The sequence below is a fragment of the Coenobita brevimanus genome, chromosome 92, assembly GCF_032717465.1.
Source record: "Coenobita brevimanus isolate Jiangsu-jjx chromosome 92, ASM3271746v2, whole genome shotgun sequence".
Classification (NCBI taxonomy): Eukaryota; Metazoa; Arthropoda; class Malacostraca; order Decapoda; family Coenobitidae; genus Coenobita; species Coenobita brevimanus.
This window is the reverse complement of record NC_137045.1, coordinates 31,237,887-31,254,231: the sequence shown is the minus strand read 5'-3', so window position 1 is coordinate 31,254,231 and position 16,345 is coordinate 31,237,887. Positions and strand designations below refer to the sequence as shown.

The 16,345-nt window shown below is 41.5% G+C and overlaps 1 protein-coding gene across 1 annotated transcript; it reads left to right on the top strand.

Annotated features, from left to right (window-relative positions):
* Positions 1-7,271: 7,271 nt before the first annotated feature.
* LOC145412184 (uncharacterized) lies at positions 7,272-8,065 on the top strand. Its single transcript, XM_080282113.1, has 2 exons — positions 7,272-7,423; positions 7,531-8,065. Exons 1-2 carry the CDS (start codon positions 7,272-7,274, stop codon positions 8,063-8,065), a joined length of 687 nt encoding a protein of 228 aa, XP_080138239.1.
* Positions 8,066-16,345: the final 8,280 nt, after the last annotated feature.

Here is a 16,345-nt window from a genome sequence, read left to right as displayed (position 1 = left end):
TGTCTATTATACCTTTTTCAAAATTCCTTTCTTCTTCTCTACGTATTCTTGTGTATTCATTTCTTGTTCTTTTATATTCTTCCTTTGTTCTGTTGTTACCTCTCTTTCTCCAATTGTTCCACGCCTTATTTCTCTCTTTTTTTGCTATCATACACCTTCTATTAAACCACTCCATTTTCCTGTTTTCTTTCCCTCTTACTCTTGGTACAAATTTTTCCACTCCCAAATTATAGAGGTCTAGAAAGATATCCTACTTCCTCTGTATCTCTCTTGTTTCTCTGAATTTTCTCCCATCTGCATTTTCAAAAAAGTTTCTCAATCTTGTAAAATTTACTTTCCCAAAGTTGTATCTTCCCTGTCTATGATCATGTGGTCATCTGGAACTCAATGACCACATGATCATTTTTTCCTAAAGAACAGAGATATTTCAATGATTCTATTACATCGGGTTCTTTGGTAAACAGTAAATCTAACCTTGCTGGTGTGTCCTCACCTCGAAACCGTGTCTCTTCTTTGACCCATTGCATCATAACATTATTCATTATTATATTTAATAACATAGTGCCCCACAAATCCTCGCCGCCTCCCGAGTACCATTCCTCCCAGTTCACCTCTTTACAGTTAAAGTCACCTGCCAAAATTATATTATTGCTTTTCTCAATTATTTTTTGTAAATAGCTAGCCATATCTGTCATCTGGTATTCGTCATCCTTCCATGCTCTCATCTTAGGGGGAACATACACTACCGCCATATCTCTCTTAACATTCTCTCCAGTTTCTAATTTCATATATATCACTTAGCCCTGCCTTCTCCCATTTCCACGGTATCTACGTTTATGTTGTTTTTCACTGCTATCATCACTCCTCCTCCCATTTTTTATTTTCTGTCTTTTCTCCACAGTTTGTATTTACCATCTCCCAAATGAACATCAATATCTTCTCTTAATTTGGTCTCTACAAAGCACATGACATCAGGTTCATGTTCTCTCAAAAAATCGTTAATATCGAGCCTTGTCGATATGAAACCATCAACAATAGTATATATCACCTTCAAATTATTTTTGATGTTTTTTATACCCTCTTCTCTCCTATTCTCCGTCATTACCACTTCCTCAACTTCTGATCTTTCACAGCCATCCCCCTTAGTTTCCTTCACATCTATTTCCTGAAACATGGAATATGGGTGTAGCAGAGAGGAAAAGTTTGAATGTAATGGAGATGAGATGTCTGAGGAGTATGTGTGGAGTGACGAGTATGGATCGAGTGCGAAATGATGAAGTGCGAAGGAGAACTGGAGTTGTTCGGGAGATGGCTGGTAGAGTTGAGCAGAGGGTGTTGCAATGGTTTGGGCATATGGAGAGAATGGATAATGAGCGATTGGTGAAAAAGATAACTAGATCTGATGTGAGAGGTGTAAGACTGAGAGGAAGACCACGAATAGGATGGATGGACAGTGTGAAGAGAGCGCTGGATGCGAGAGGGATGTCTGTTGAGCAAGGAAGAGTGGCTGTGCGTGACAGAAATAAATGGAGAGAAATTGTGAATGAATAAGTGATGACGCAGCCCTGAGGGAATATTCTCCCGCATTTGGTCTGATCAGCTAGTCAGGTCAGGTGCGGGTAAGGGGATGGGTCTGTTATGATGTGGCAGGGGTAAACCAGTTCTGCTGTCGGGCCCTGCTGTGGATGTCACTGATTGCATTGCGCAGTTGACCCTTGTGCGGTGTGATGCGGTGAGGATCTGTCCGTTCTCCCCTTTGGGGCTAAGATGCGAATAAATGTGTTTGAATGGATGAGTAAATGGAGAGTGAGTCGTCCTGTCTCGGCTACCTCCCTTTCCTTGGGGGAAGCAGCCTAGGTATATAGATAGATAGAGACCACTTCCTTACTTTCATATCCATTACTCTCCAAAAAAAAAGTATTACATTCTTCCTCTATCCTCTTATCATTTTTTTCCTTTACTTCTTCCTTCAATGATTTTAAAACTTCTCGATCTTCTTCATTCAAATCTTTTCTTATTATAATATTTTCCATCCCTGCCTCTTTGCTTAATTTCCAGGTCACTTAACCCGCCCCATCCCGATGTTTTCTGGGCAGTGGTACGCCCCAGTCCAGACTTTTTTGGACCTTTTTTTTTTTGGCCCAATCATCCGCTTTTGATGAGAAACATCGCAAATTCATAGAGAAATCGTTCACCTGAGGTTTAAAATACTCGATCTAGGTAGGAGTACCTCCTTACCTTACAGGGTTTTCTATCAGGCTGCTTGCAAAGAAAACGAATTCTATGGGAGGATAACTATTCCACACCACTCATAAACGGTATTTATTTATTTATTTGGTACGAATTTATATGTAGTACGAGAGTATATTGGTTTTCAAACGGTAATATAGGCATTATAAACATTGATTCACTCACTAACTCATCACCATTCCTGACCTTTTTTTGCCACTTTACCTGATCATCATTTCTGACTGTTTCTTCCTCTAATGTTTGTCCTCCACATTGTCATCGATTGGGGAATCACTCTGGCCCTGAATTTCGTACCGTGGCATGACATGGCTTTACTGGCCAGGTCACTGATAACAGGTGAATTGCTGAGAAAAGGTCATGCAGGGGGGGGGAGGAGGTCATGCTGGGTAAGGCATTGTCCCTGCCTGGCTTCTTGTAGAGGAAGGTGTCCCGTGTATACCTGCCAAAAATCACTCGGGAAAATTGAATATTGTGCAAATTAGGGACCTTGCAATGTCCTTGCAATGTTGCCGCGTTAATTTACGTCTCCAGGATATGAGTGCACATCATGTGAGGACGTGAATCCACGTCTCCGGGACGGGGTGGGTTAAGTATATCATTTACTACAGCTTCTGATGTAAACTTGACTCTCATTGGTCTTGTTTCCCCTTTCTTATAAGGCCCTATCCTCCTTACTTCCTGAATTTCTTTTACCCACTTGTCTCCTTCGGGGTCAATCTTGCCTAATATTCCTCTCACCAGGTTCATGTCTTTCTCAAGTCTCACGAACTTAACCTTTCTTCCTCTTCCATGTTTCCAAATATTACCATACATCTGTTCCTTTTTACAGTTTCTCTCACTATTTTCTCTTTTTTCTTCAGTATTTTCACTATATTTTCTTCCATTTTTTCTTGTTCATTTCCCTTTCTTCCTGGATGATTTATCTTAAGCTAACCACTTCTTTCTGTTCTTCTTCTACATGTGCCCATTTTGCCTTATGCTCTTCTAATACACTACTCACCTTCTCCGTTTTATTAGTAACCTCTTCTAGTTTCCTCCTCAATTCGACGTTTTCATGCTTCAAATTTCTAATCTCCTCATTCCCTATCTCTTTGGACTGGATCAGACTCTGTATAGTAGTCTCCGTATTTTCAGACACGTCCTTTATCACTAGATTCTCTACTTTCTTTTCAAGTTCACTAATCCTCATAATCAATGTTTTAACCAAATCCATGGCATTGGTATTTCTATCAAATCCTGGAAATTCGAGTCCCTCAATGTTTACATTTTCGGCCATGTTTGATGTTGGTTAAAGTACCAAAACAGCTGTTACCAAAAAATACTACAAACATTCATGTATATTCTAGCCAATAAATCTTTACATTTTTGGTAGTCTATTAACTTTCATTATTTTAAATTTAAAACAAGACCTTAGGAGACAGAACAGACAAAATTCCAGAAAACTACTTAAGGTTCGCAGCAATGGCTGGGACGTCTGCTCGCTCTGGCTGTTCGCTCGTGTGTGTGTGTGTGTGTGTGTGTGTGTGTGTGTGTGTGTGTGTTCCCATTATATGTCATGAACGGATTGAGCTATCAACATGAAACCTTCAGGGTATCAAGATGGAGCCTAAGTCTTTGCCTGGTTCGAAAATGGGCACACGGGGTCAACGTCAAGGTCACGAAAATGGATGCCAAAAGTCAACTTGTTTTTATTGCTCACCTTGAGCACCACTATATCTCATGAACGGCTTGAACTATCACCATGAAACCTTTAGGGTAACCAGATATGACCAAAATCTCGGAAGAGCTCGAAAATGGGCTTTACCGGTCAAAGTCAAGGTCACCAAAATGGCTGTCAAAGGTCAACTAATTTTTATTGCCTGCCTTTAGCACCATTATATCTCATGAACTGCTTGAGCTATCAACATGAAACTTTCAGGGTATAAAGATTTGGCCAATATCTTGGACTTGGCCAACAGCATATTCTGGCAGGCTACTAGCATTCGGCCCCTGAATGATTTTCTTTTACTATATAGTCTTTGCATGGAGTTTATATGCAACAGCTGAATAGTTTGATGGACTGTTTTTGATGAGAGTTTTCATCGTGATGCTCCCATACTTGGAAGCTACTTTATGTACATTTTTGGTTGGTTTGACGTTCTAAGGTATTATTTTTCCCTTCACAGAAGCATTTCTTTAATATGATACCAAGTTAGGATCCTGAGTGGATTTTTAATTTTCTACCCTGTTCTCTGATATAAGACATTATATCTGTAGGTTCCCTGTATAATTTAGTCTTCAGAATACCTTTATTCCTGATGATTTCTACATCCAAGAAATGCATTTCATTATCCGTTACCTCTTCCTGACACACTCTTATGGAGGGACTAAGAAATATAGCTGAAGTGCAAATTCATCAATGGGATGGTTGTTAAGTCAAAAGCCCAGAATCTCATCAATGAATCAAAGCCACAAAATGTTTTTTCCTTCATATAGATCAAGAAATTACTCTCAGGGTACCCGAAGTAAATATCTTTAAGTAAAGGGGAGAGGTAATTACCCTTGACCATATCAAATTTTTGTGTGTTATATTTACCCTCTAATACAAAAGATGAATGATCTGTTCATTACCTTATTAGGTTATTGATCATTTTCACAGGGATCAGTTTCAGTATGGCAATCCGAATTTCAAGATGAAAACTACAAATGAGGGGTTACCTGTAGAAAGGGTCCAACGCGCCACCTATGTTCAAAACCGTTTTATTGCATAAAACCACAGTACAACTCTTCCTTTATGCACTGTTAGTGGTTTAAGCCAGTTTCTATACTGGAAGTAAGGGTTATAGTCTGGTGAAAAAAAAATACGAATGAGCCGTATCAACCGCCACCACCATCGGCCCGGGCAGCCCGCATGTAGGAAGGGTACACTAGCCTATTCCGTCAAGTGAGCGAGACATGTGGTGGGATGGGTTGAGTAGGAGGTGGTGGGGAGGTTACGCCACTTCCAGGGGGGGGTAAGACAGGTTATAAAAGTTCATCATCATCATCATCATCTTCATCTTCAATAATAATATCTCTATTATTATTAACTATATTACAGTTATTATTATTATTCATTAAACAGAGTGGCTGTCAAAGCATAAAAACAGTAATAATGACTGGACTGACAGTAACATACAGGCGGATTATACAGCTTCATCATCATCAGCACTGAAGGTTCCATAACAGCATCTTCATTTTTGATAATAATACCATTATTATCATTATTATTATTAATAATAATATTACTATGTTTTAAACCAGTGTTAGCATGGTTATTAACATGTACCGCCATTCTTCATCCAATATTGTACCAGAAAATGCACTCAAGGTTCCATTTTAGCATCTTCATTGTCAATAATAATTACCATAATTATTATTATTAATATTTTTATTATTATTATTATTATTATTATTGTTATTTACACTATCATTAATATGCATATTAACATGTACCACCATTCTTGAACCAATATTGTGCCAGATTATGCACTCATAGTTCAGTAATAGCAGAAAAAAACACCGGGATTTTATTTTCTGATTGCATTATTATAATAATAATAAACAAAAATTTTTAAACTAATAACCACTAAAGCATTGTCATAGTCAAAAAGTGGACATATCAAGCTTCAATTTTAAAAAAAATTGAAGGCACTAGCCCATCAATTAGCTGAGTTATACTCATGTGAATATTGCCAAACTTTGAGTGCATTTTCTGGCAAACTTTACTTGTGGCGTGTTGGACCCTTTCTACGGGTAACACCTCAAATAACTCTGAGCATAGAGAAAAAATTTAACCCGAGGCGTCCCATCGACGTATGGGTATTTTACAATGTTTTGTCACAGCTAGACCCATTGACGTACTGGTACGTTGCGCAATTGCAAGATTCATAATTTGCGCAATTTTCAATTTTCCCCGCATGATTTTTTGTATGTATACACGGGACACCTTCCTCTACAAGATGCCAGGCAGGGACAATGCCTTACTCTGCATGACCTCCCCCCACCGCACGCCATTGTCTTGGCAATTCACCTAGCTTTCAATTATGAGAACACTACTAAGAAAAAATTAATAAATAATAGCCTATCAAGCAATTCAGGTGTTTTCAGAAAACTACATGCAAAAACTGCACCAGATTTTTTTTTTTATGTGTTCAACATAGGCTTCACAGCCTGCTTTCAAGCCCCAGTAGCCCTCCTATGTACCCACACCTCTACATGTCACCACTTCTGCGCTAACACCCACCGTCCATACTGAATACATGCTAGGGCTGTCTCATACAGGACTGGTGTATTGGTATTAGCGGGGGTATTTTTACAACAAGTCTTCTGGTAGATCAGTAAAGTCTGATTTTTATGAAATTCAAATCCTTAAACTGTTCCCTGCCCCAGCTGGATTTGAACCCGGGTCCGTTAGGACTACAAGCCACCTCTCTACTGATTGAGCCACCGCCTCCCCCAAATTAGATTGTATATAGGACAATGTGAAAAAGATTTGGAAATGAGGAACTCCCAAAGTAAGTATAGTTGAGGGGCTTTCACACATTCAGGATTCAGACGAAGAGTTGCCAAGAGTTCAAACTCCTCGCAGATTCATGCTAGTTTTGCCAAGAATCCACCAATCTAGGAGTGCCCCAGATGGGTGCTACAAGTAGCTACGCATAGCTTACGGACTGCTATGAGTTCCCTAGAGTGATGCTATGAGTAGCTCAGAGTCACTGTGCATTGCTGAACCAAATGGTCCATAAAGGTCTAAGAGTAGCCGTGAGTAGCTAAGAGTAGGTAGGAGTAACTAAGACCCCCACTAGAGTAGTTACGATTGCGCTATGACCATCAAGAATTTGATGCTAGTCTGTCAGAAGTGTTGGGCAAATATATATATATATATATATATATATATATATATATATATATATATATATATATAAAGGATGTGATGCAGGTGGACTACTCATTCAGTAGCAAGCTTGCATTCAGCACAGACCTATGTATCCTCAATGACCATGGCCGGAGGTGCCCGCAAATTGAAACTATTGAAGCTGCAGGTGCACTTGGCATGTGAAGCGGCCGACATCAGTGTGACAATATGTAGGCAGTTACTTGAGAAGAACATGTTCATGGAACTGCTGGAAAAGATTGGTTCCCATATCAAGAAGTAGGACACCTTCAGGAGGAAGTCATTGTCACCTGGGTTGAGGTTGGCCATCACTCAGTGCTATCTGGTGACTGGAGATAGCTACAAACCTTTTTATATGGCTTCAGAGTGACCCACAAAACCATCTCACTTATCGTTCCTGAGACCTGCGAGGCCATCATTGCAGAGTACCTGAGGGATGTCTTGGCCTGCCCCACAATGCTGGAACAGTGGAAGGAGGTGGCTTCCCTTTCCTCCAGCAAATGGAATTTCCACTATGCAGTCGGTGCCCTGGATGGCAAGCATATTGCAGTCAGGTACCCCCCAGTGGTGGATCCCACTACTACAATTACAAGGGATTCCATTCATTGTGCTCTTGGTGCTGGTGGATGTGGACTAAAATTCCTGTACTTTGATGTTGGTACAAATGGAAGTTCTTCTGATGCTGGAATTTTCTCAGCCACTGCACTCAGGGAAGCTCTGGAAATTAACACCTTTGGCCTCTCTGAACCTGAGCCTTTCCCTGGTGATGACACACCTGTACCATTCTTCGTGATTGGCGATGATGTCTTCGCACTTCGGCCATGGATGATGAAGCCGTTCTCAGATCGTAATATGACCAAACAACAGCGCATCTTTAATTATCGACTGTCCGGGGCATGATGTGTGGTTGAGAAGGCCTTTGGAATTATGGCCAGCAGGTAAATACCTCAATTTTTGTTGTAATCTGTGTCTGATATCTTTTTTTTTTACTGACAATTTTTTTTTTTTTTTTTTTTTTTTTCAGGTGTCTCCTCACAACAATACCTTTCCACCCCAAGTAACTCGCAGCAAACTCACAGTGACTCCTACCACACTTTTACCATGCTTTTGGCATATTCTTAGCGACTCATAGATAACTCTTAGCTACTCTTCATAACTAGTGGATGAAACGAAATGAAACTTTTGAGCACTCCTGTGAAACTCCTACCTACTCGTGGAACACTCCTTGCTATTCTTACCAAATCATAGCGACTCCTACCTACTCTTAGTTACTCAGAACAATTCTTAGCAACTCGCAAAGGTTTTTTGATACAAGAATCCATTGAGAGTACCTATGAGTAGTCACGGATGCCTTAGGTACGCGCTAGGAGTTAACAAAATTCGTAGCAGTTCTCGAAAACTTTGAACATGTCAAAAACATCAGGATTGCGCGAGGAGTCCCGAGACAGTGCCGAGAGTCCGTAGGATTATAGAGGAATTGTCAGGAGCAGGGTGCAGAGTGTTTGAAGAGTAGCATCTGGCAGTGATTCTTTGTCCGACTCCTTAATGTGTGCGAGCCCTTTTAGGAGGGTCCAACAGAATAGTGACTTAACCAAGCACAAAGAATCCTGTTATGACAAGAGTGATTGGGCAGGTTCTAGGGTACTAACAAGACCAAAAATTACTGATGTTGGAATTGTGAATCAACCATGCTTAATTTCTGGCATATATGAGAATGATGTAAGGATTAGCTATAGCCTTTTTATATCTGATAAACTGATAAAAAGATTAAGTGCAAAACAGTATCGCCCAGTTTATCATTCTTTGTATAAGCTTGCTGTGAGTAGGAAATAAGTCCAGGCGAGGTAACGGGAGGTAATGTCAATTATGGGAATGTTTTTTACCTAGAGAGAAGTAGTGGAATTACAGCAAATTACCTGTGTCATCTCTTAAGATTAACCCGTGAATTGCACAATTACCTCTTTTTTATCCCACCTCGTGGTGCGCAAAAAAATGAAGGAAAAAAGTTTTTTTTTTTTTTTAGTTTTTGTTTATTATAAACTTGAAGATAAACATACAGGGCATCATCTGGTGAAAAAAAAAGAATCTCTCTCTCTCTCTCCATTTTTGTGTAGGGCAATGCATAAATTTACATAGGGGAGTGGTGAAAAAATTATTTTTAAAATTTGTTTTTGTTTATCATAAACTTCAAGTTAAACACCTAGGGCATCATCTGGTGAAAAGAAAAAAAACTCTCTCTCTCTCTCCGTCTTTGTGTAGCGACATGCGTAAGTTTCAGTAGGGGTGGAGTAGTTAGTGGTGATGCACGGGCAGCACAGCCTGAGCTGTGGCTCGCAGTGCCATGCTACCATGCAGCCCGAGCCGTGGCTTGCAATCCATGGGTTAAAGAGGACATGGAGAGAATTCCCTGCTATCCTTGATATATATATATATATATATATATATATATATATATATATATATATATATATATATATATAAGTATACTGTGTACATGTATACATACTTATATATGATATATATATATACACACACACATGAGTAGATAAGAATCATTTGAAATGAATAATCAAGTACCTCGAATACATTGCTATATCCAATATCCACAATTAACCTATGAAGCTTGGAAGTGATTCTGAATTAGCTGCTCCCTGTACACACTAATTTTGTCAAAATATTGCTTGTTTTTTACCCCCATTTGCCAGGGTTTCCCGCCATCGCCCACTCCTTCTTAGGGGGAATTTCCGAGAATTTGGAAAAAATACCCTTACTTCAAACCCTAATATCTGTCAAAGTATTGTAGCTAGAGAGAAAAATAAGTATACATAAAACTCAACAACTCTTCCTCTTTCAAATGAAAGTATCCCTAGGTCTCCACGTGGTCCTGTCGATGAGTAAGGATAAGTTGAAGATGACTGGTTTCCCATGCTTAGGCGGGTTGCTTCCGAATGTGCGCTACTGGCAGTGATCTTGGACTCGCTGGCTAGTGTTGGCAGCAGTGACCGGAGTGGTGATTGTAACACTGTCTGGGCGTCCTTGGAAGGAATGTGGTATTTCCCATTCACTCTTTGACTTTTCCTTACTCACCGTTGTAAGGATGAGTCATCACCCTGTCCATGTGGCTCCCCATAGGGTTTTCCACCTGTTTCATTGTGCCACTATGCCCCATAGTTGTGTGGGAAAAGAATAGCTCTTTGATTTTCTATACTCACTTCTTGTGTCAGTTATAATAATTTCCCTCTACTACAACACTTATAATTGCACTTGACATCATGATTACGGGTAATTGCACTTTAACGAGAAAATGCTGGGGCTGTTTCGTGCAGTTTGGTTAAGTATGAGGCAATTACTTGTACTATAATTCAGACTGATCTGTACTAATTAGGGGCATCATGAACACATTACAAATGTTACACACAACTTATATTACTTGTAAGTCACATCGCAGATATGCTTATGCGTACATATTCAGCACTATTTTCTGATTAACGAGGGAAAAAATTTAGTTATAGCAAACCAGGTAATTTTCTTTCTGACCTGCTCACAAGTGGTTTTCTTTCATGTAACAGGTAGGTTAACCCAAGGTATTTCCAATAATTGCATCACCAATAACCATAAACAGTAACACTTATTGCATTGTACTTGTAAAACTTATTATAAAACACTTATATCTAACATTTTAGAAGAGTAGACTGTAGCACAGTCGAGCAGGGCAGTACTACCAAGGTAGATGGAAAGCTGATGACAGGGAGAGCTGGAGCTCCCGTTTCATCAGCCCTCGGAACTAGGTCCCGACCATCCCCTTTTGCTGAACTTTTTCAGTGTCTCAGTAACACAGAGAGTAGGCCAGCATGTTCTCCAATACAAGTTTCTCTAACTATCAACACCAAACTACATGCACAGAACACACTACACTTCCTTTTCCAAAATTAAAATAATCATGGCAGCACAACTCGTGGCCTCCGAGTCTCCGGGGGGGGGGGGGGACCATAAATGCCCCCATCTTCCGCACCTCTTCCGGTGACGACTCGAGCTGCCTGGAACCACTGTCTGACTCTCTTCTTCTTCATTTGTGCAACATTCTCAGCCTTTCCTCTAACTTTCGCTCTGTTGAGTACCACCTCTCGTTCTCTGACCCTCACCTTCTTTTTCTAACTGAGACTCAGCTGTCTGAGGCAACTGACAGCAGACCCTTTTCTGTATCCTCCTACTTTCTCTATACTCATTTCAAAGCCAAAGGTGGCTGTTGTGTATATATGCGCAACGACTTATCTTGTTCTCGTGTTCCTGAATTCGATTCATCTGAATTTTCTATACTCTGGCTTCATCTTTCCTGTCATTCTCTGACTAAATATATCTGCGCTGTTTACTTATCTACTAATTATACTGACTATCAAAAATTCTTTAACTATCTTACATTGACGATGGAGCACATTCTATCCGTTTCTCCTTTCTATGAAATCTCCATTCGAGGAGATTTCAATGTTCACCACCACCTTTGGCTCTCCTCTCCTTTCACTGATCCACCTGGTGAACAAGCCTACATCTTTTCTATCCTTATTGACCTAGAGCAGCTTGTACAGCACCCTACCCGTATCCCTGACTGCCTTGGAGAGAGCTCTAACATACTTGACCTCTTACAACTAATCCTTCCACTTACACTGTTAATCATTTCTCTCCGTTGGGCTCCTCCGATCACACCTTTATCACCTTAACCTGTCCTATCGGTCTGGTATGGCTTGTGGATCCTCCAAAGAAACATCATCTGTGGCACTTTGGAGATGCAGATTGGGAGGCCATCAGGCAGTACTTCTTTGATTTTCCCTGGAATGATTATTGCTTCCATGGCCAGGAGCCATCAGGGTGTGCCTTGCGCATTACGGAGGTTATTCTCTCGAGCATGAAAGCATACGTTCCTTTCTCATATCCTCTGAGTAATGGAAGAAACCCTTGGTTTAATCACGCTTGTTCTAATGCTTTCTGCAACAAGGAGAGGGCCTATAAAAGGTACCGGAGCCAACCCACTCCTGAATCACATTTTTTATATGTTTCTGCACAGAATCGTGCTAAGTCTGTTCTTCACTTTGCTAAAAATAATTTCATCCGTACTAAATGCTCTCAACTCTCCAGGTCAAATTCTTCCCACTCCTTCTGGCACCCTCCTCTTTTCTACTCTGATGGCTCTGTAGCTATTTCTTCTACTGATAAAGCAGATCTCTTCACCCAGACTTTCTCCTCCAATTCCACCTTAGACGATTCCGGTGCTGTTCCTCCATCACTTCCCTCCTCTGACTTCCTCATGGCTGACATTAAAATTTCTTTAGCTGATGTATTTTCTGCCATCACAGGCCCCAATACTAATAAGGCATATGGGCCTGATGGAGTCCCTCCTGTTGTTCTCAAGAACTGTGCTTCTGTACTTACACCCTGCCTAGGGAAACTCTTTCGATTTTGTCTGTCAACTTGTACCTTTCCTTCTTGCTGGAAGTTTGCTCTCATTCAGCCAGTCCCAAAGAAGGGTGATCATTCCCAACCCTCTAACTATCGTCCAATTGCTTTAACGTCCTGTATCTCAAAAGTTTTCTAGTCAATTCTTAATAAAAAAATTTTAAAGCATCTTTCCCATCACAACCTTCTTTCTGATCATCAGTATGGGTTCCATCAGGGATGCTCCACTGGCGATCTTCTCACCTACCTTTCAGACTCCTGGTCATCCTCCTTTCGGGACTTTGGGAAAAGGTTTGCCATTGCACTTGACAGCTCAAAGGCTTTCGATCGAGTCTGACATAAATCTTTAATTTCCAAACTGCCCTCTTAAGGTTTCTATCCTTCTATCTGTGCCTTCATCTCTAGCTTCCTTTCCGGTCGTTCTACAGCCGTTGTTGTAGACAGCCATAGTTCTTCTAGATCTATCAACAGTGGCATTCCTCAGGGCTCTGTCCTATCACCAACTCTCTTCCTTTTATTTATCAATGACCTTCTAAGCTGTACATCTAACCCTATCCACTCTTACGCTGTTGACTCCACCCTTCACCTCTCCATTCGGTTCCCGCAACGTCCATCTCAGCAGTTACTTCAACAAACAAGGGATGAGGGAATGACATTCCTAATGTCTGACTTGGCTCGTATCTCTGACTGGGGTAAAAATAATCTATCTATCTATCTATCTATAGCCCGACGCCCTAATCCCGCAAAGGGTGGCCGCAGACACAAGTCGCTCTGTCACCCACCATTTGACTACCCTCCCCCCAACTCACCCCCCCTCCCTCATATACCTCTCAACTCCATCCCTCCACCTCATCCTCGGTCTACCTCTCCCTCTCTCTCCCTCCACCTCACCTACATACACCCTCTTAGTCAGTCTTTCATTCTCCATTCTCTTCACATGTCCAAACCACCTCAGTGTATTTCTCCTATTCTTCTCAACCACATCCACATCCACCCCACAGCGTTCCTTCACTTCTTCATTCGTCAACCTGTCCATCCACGTCACTCCACATGCTCCTCTCAAGTAACTCATTTCCACTGCTCTCACTCTTGACTTGTTCCCCTCTTGCAAGGTCCATGCCTCGCTTCCATACGTCAGGGTAGGGATCACAATACTATCATGCAGTGACTTCTTAACTTCCATACTCACCTCCCTATTTCTCATCACTGCTTTCAGTGTACCAACAACCTTCCTTCCCTGCTGTACCCTTTCACGCACTTCATCCTCCAAAGTTCCATCCTTACTCATCACACTACCCAAGTACTTGAATGCACTCACATTCTCCATATCCTCACCATCCAACCTCACTGCACACTCTGTGAGTTCATTCCTCTCAAACACCATAACTTTACTTTTGTTTACATTAACTTTCAGATTCCTCCTCCTACACACTGTCCCAAATTCATTCACCAAACCTTGCAACTCCCATTCATCTTCACTCAACAGTACTGTATCATCAGCAAACAGCAAAACCGGAAGCTTCCAAATCTCACCCTCATTCATTAGAGCCACCCCCACATCCACTGCCCTACCCTGCACCTCCTTTACAACCCCATCCATGTGTATATTAAACAGCCATGGAGACATCACACAACCCTGTTTCAGTCCCACATTGAGATCAAAGGACTCACTCAGCTCACCATCCACTCGCACCGTAACCCTAGCTCCCTCGTACATACTCTTCACAGCACTCAACAATTTCCCCTCCACCCCGTATATTCTTAATACTTTCCACATACCTTTCCTATCTATTCTGTCATAAGCTTTCTCCAAGTCCATGAAGGCAGCATACACTTTCCTTCCCTTCTCTAGATACTTCTCCACTAAACATCTTAGAACAAATATCTGATCAACACACCCTTTTCCCTTCCTAAATCACCCTTGTTCTTCTCCTACTAGCTCTTCTGTCATATGCCTAACCCTATCAATGAGTATTCTACCATATATTTTACCAGTCACACTAAGTAGGCAAATACCCCTATGGTTACCACATACTTCTCTCTTCCCTTTTCCTTTGTTTAAAGGAACAATTATACCTGATTTCCAGTCCTCTGGAACCCTTCCCTCATCCCAAGCCAATCTACACAACTTCCATATCCACTCCACAACAATCTCACCCCCATACCTAAGCATTTCACCACACACTCCATCAATTCCTGGGGCCTTTCCCAACTTAATAATCTTCATCGCTTCCATTACTTCCGCCCTACTGATCTCTTCCTCCCTCCTCTCATCTCTTCTTCTCCCAGCCATTCCCCAACCACTTATACTCGCACTGCTCTCACTCTCCACATTCAACAAATCCTCAAAGTGCTCCTTCCATCTCCTCAGTTTCTCTCTCTTCTCCACCAACAATCTATTATTCCTGTCTTTCACTCCCCTACTATTTCCTCATTCACACTGCCTTACTTTCTTTACCTCCTTCCAAAACAATTTCTTACTCTCCCTCCATTTCACACTCAGGTTCCTCCCAAACTCCTCATCCACTTTCTTTTTACTCTCCTTCACAAGTCTCTTAACCTCCCTTCTCCTGCTCACATATACCTCTCTCTTCTCTCTCTCATCTTCTCCCCTACATCTACTCGCTAACCATTCACTATATGCCTTCTTCTTTTGTTCCACAGCTCGTTTCACCTCATCATTCCACCATGCTGTCCCTTGCACACCCTTGCATCTCCTCCTCACTCCACAAACCGCCTCACACGCTGCACCTATCTCTTCCGTGAATATCTTACATACGTCTTCCACCCCTTCCATCTGCTCTGGCTCATACTTTCCCAGTCTTTCTTCCACTATGCTCTTATACTCTGTCATTTTCTCACTATCTTGCAATTTCTCCACTCTTCTCACAGGAGTTGCTTCCTCCTGCCTTCCCCTTCATCTCCTCAACCACGTTCTTTGCAGCTCTACCTTGGCCATCACTAAGTGATGGTCCGATACTCCATTCCCCCACCCTCTCCACACCCTTGCATCCAACACTTGTCTTCTCATTCGCTCATCCACACACACGTAGTCTATCATTGCCTTTCGTTCAACAAGTTCACCATCAATCCTCCTCATTACTCTCCATGTATACCGGTGGATCATCTTATGCCGAAAGTAGGTGTTGGCAATTGCCAACCCCTTACAAGCACAGATGTCCACCAAAGCACTTCCATTCCCATCTACGTCAGCTGGCACACCCCACTGACCAACCACTCCATCCACTCGTACGTTCCCAACTTTGCCATTCATGTCTCCAATCAACAGCACTCTCTCGCTCCTCTCAAACTTGTCCATACACGCTTCTACACTCGCCCAAAACTCATCTTTCACTCTTGCCACTCGATCCTCTGTCGGGGCATACACACATACAATCGCCCACGCTTGTATACCTACTTTCATCCTCACCCATACAATCCTTGCACCCACTGTTCCATACTCTCTTATATTCTCCTTCCACTTCTTGCTTATCATCAGACATACTCCCTCTCTTGCCCTCTCATTTTCATTGACTCCCGCACATATACCTAAACCATATTCCCGTTCTCTCACCCTGGTTGTTTTTAATGCATCTAAGACTCAGTTTTTACACCTATCAACTCGACAAAATCTTCCACAGGTATACCCACTAATGTTTAAAAATATTCAGCCTAATCCTGCATCATCATTGAACATGCTTGGGGTTTCATTTACTTGGGACTTATCTTGGC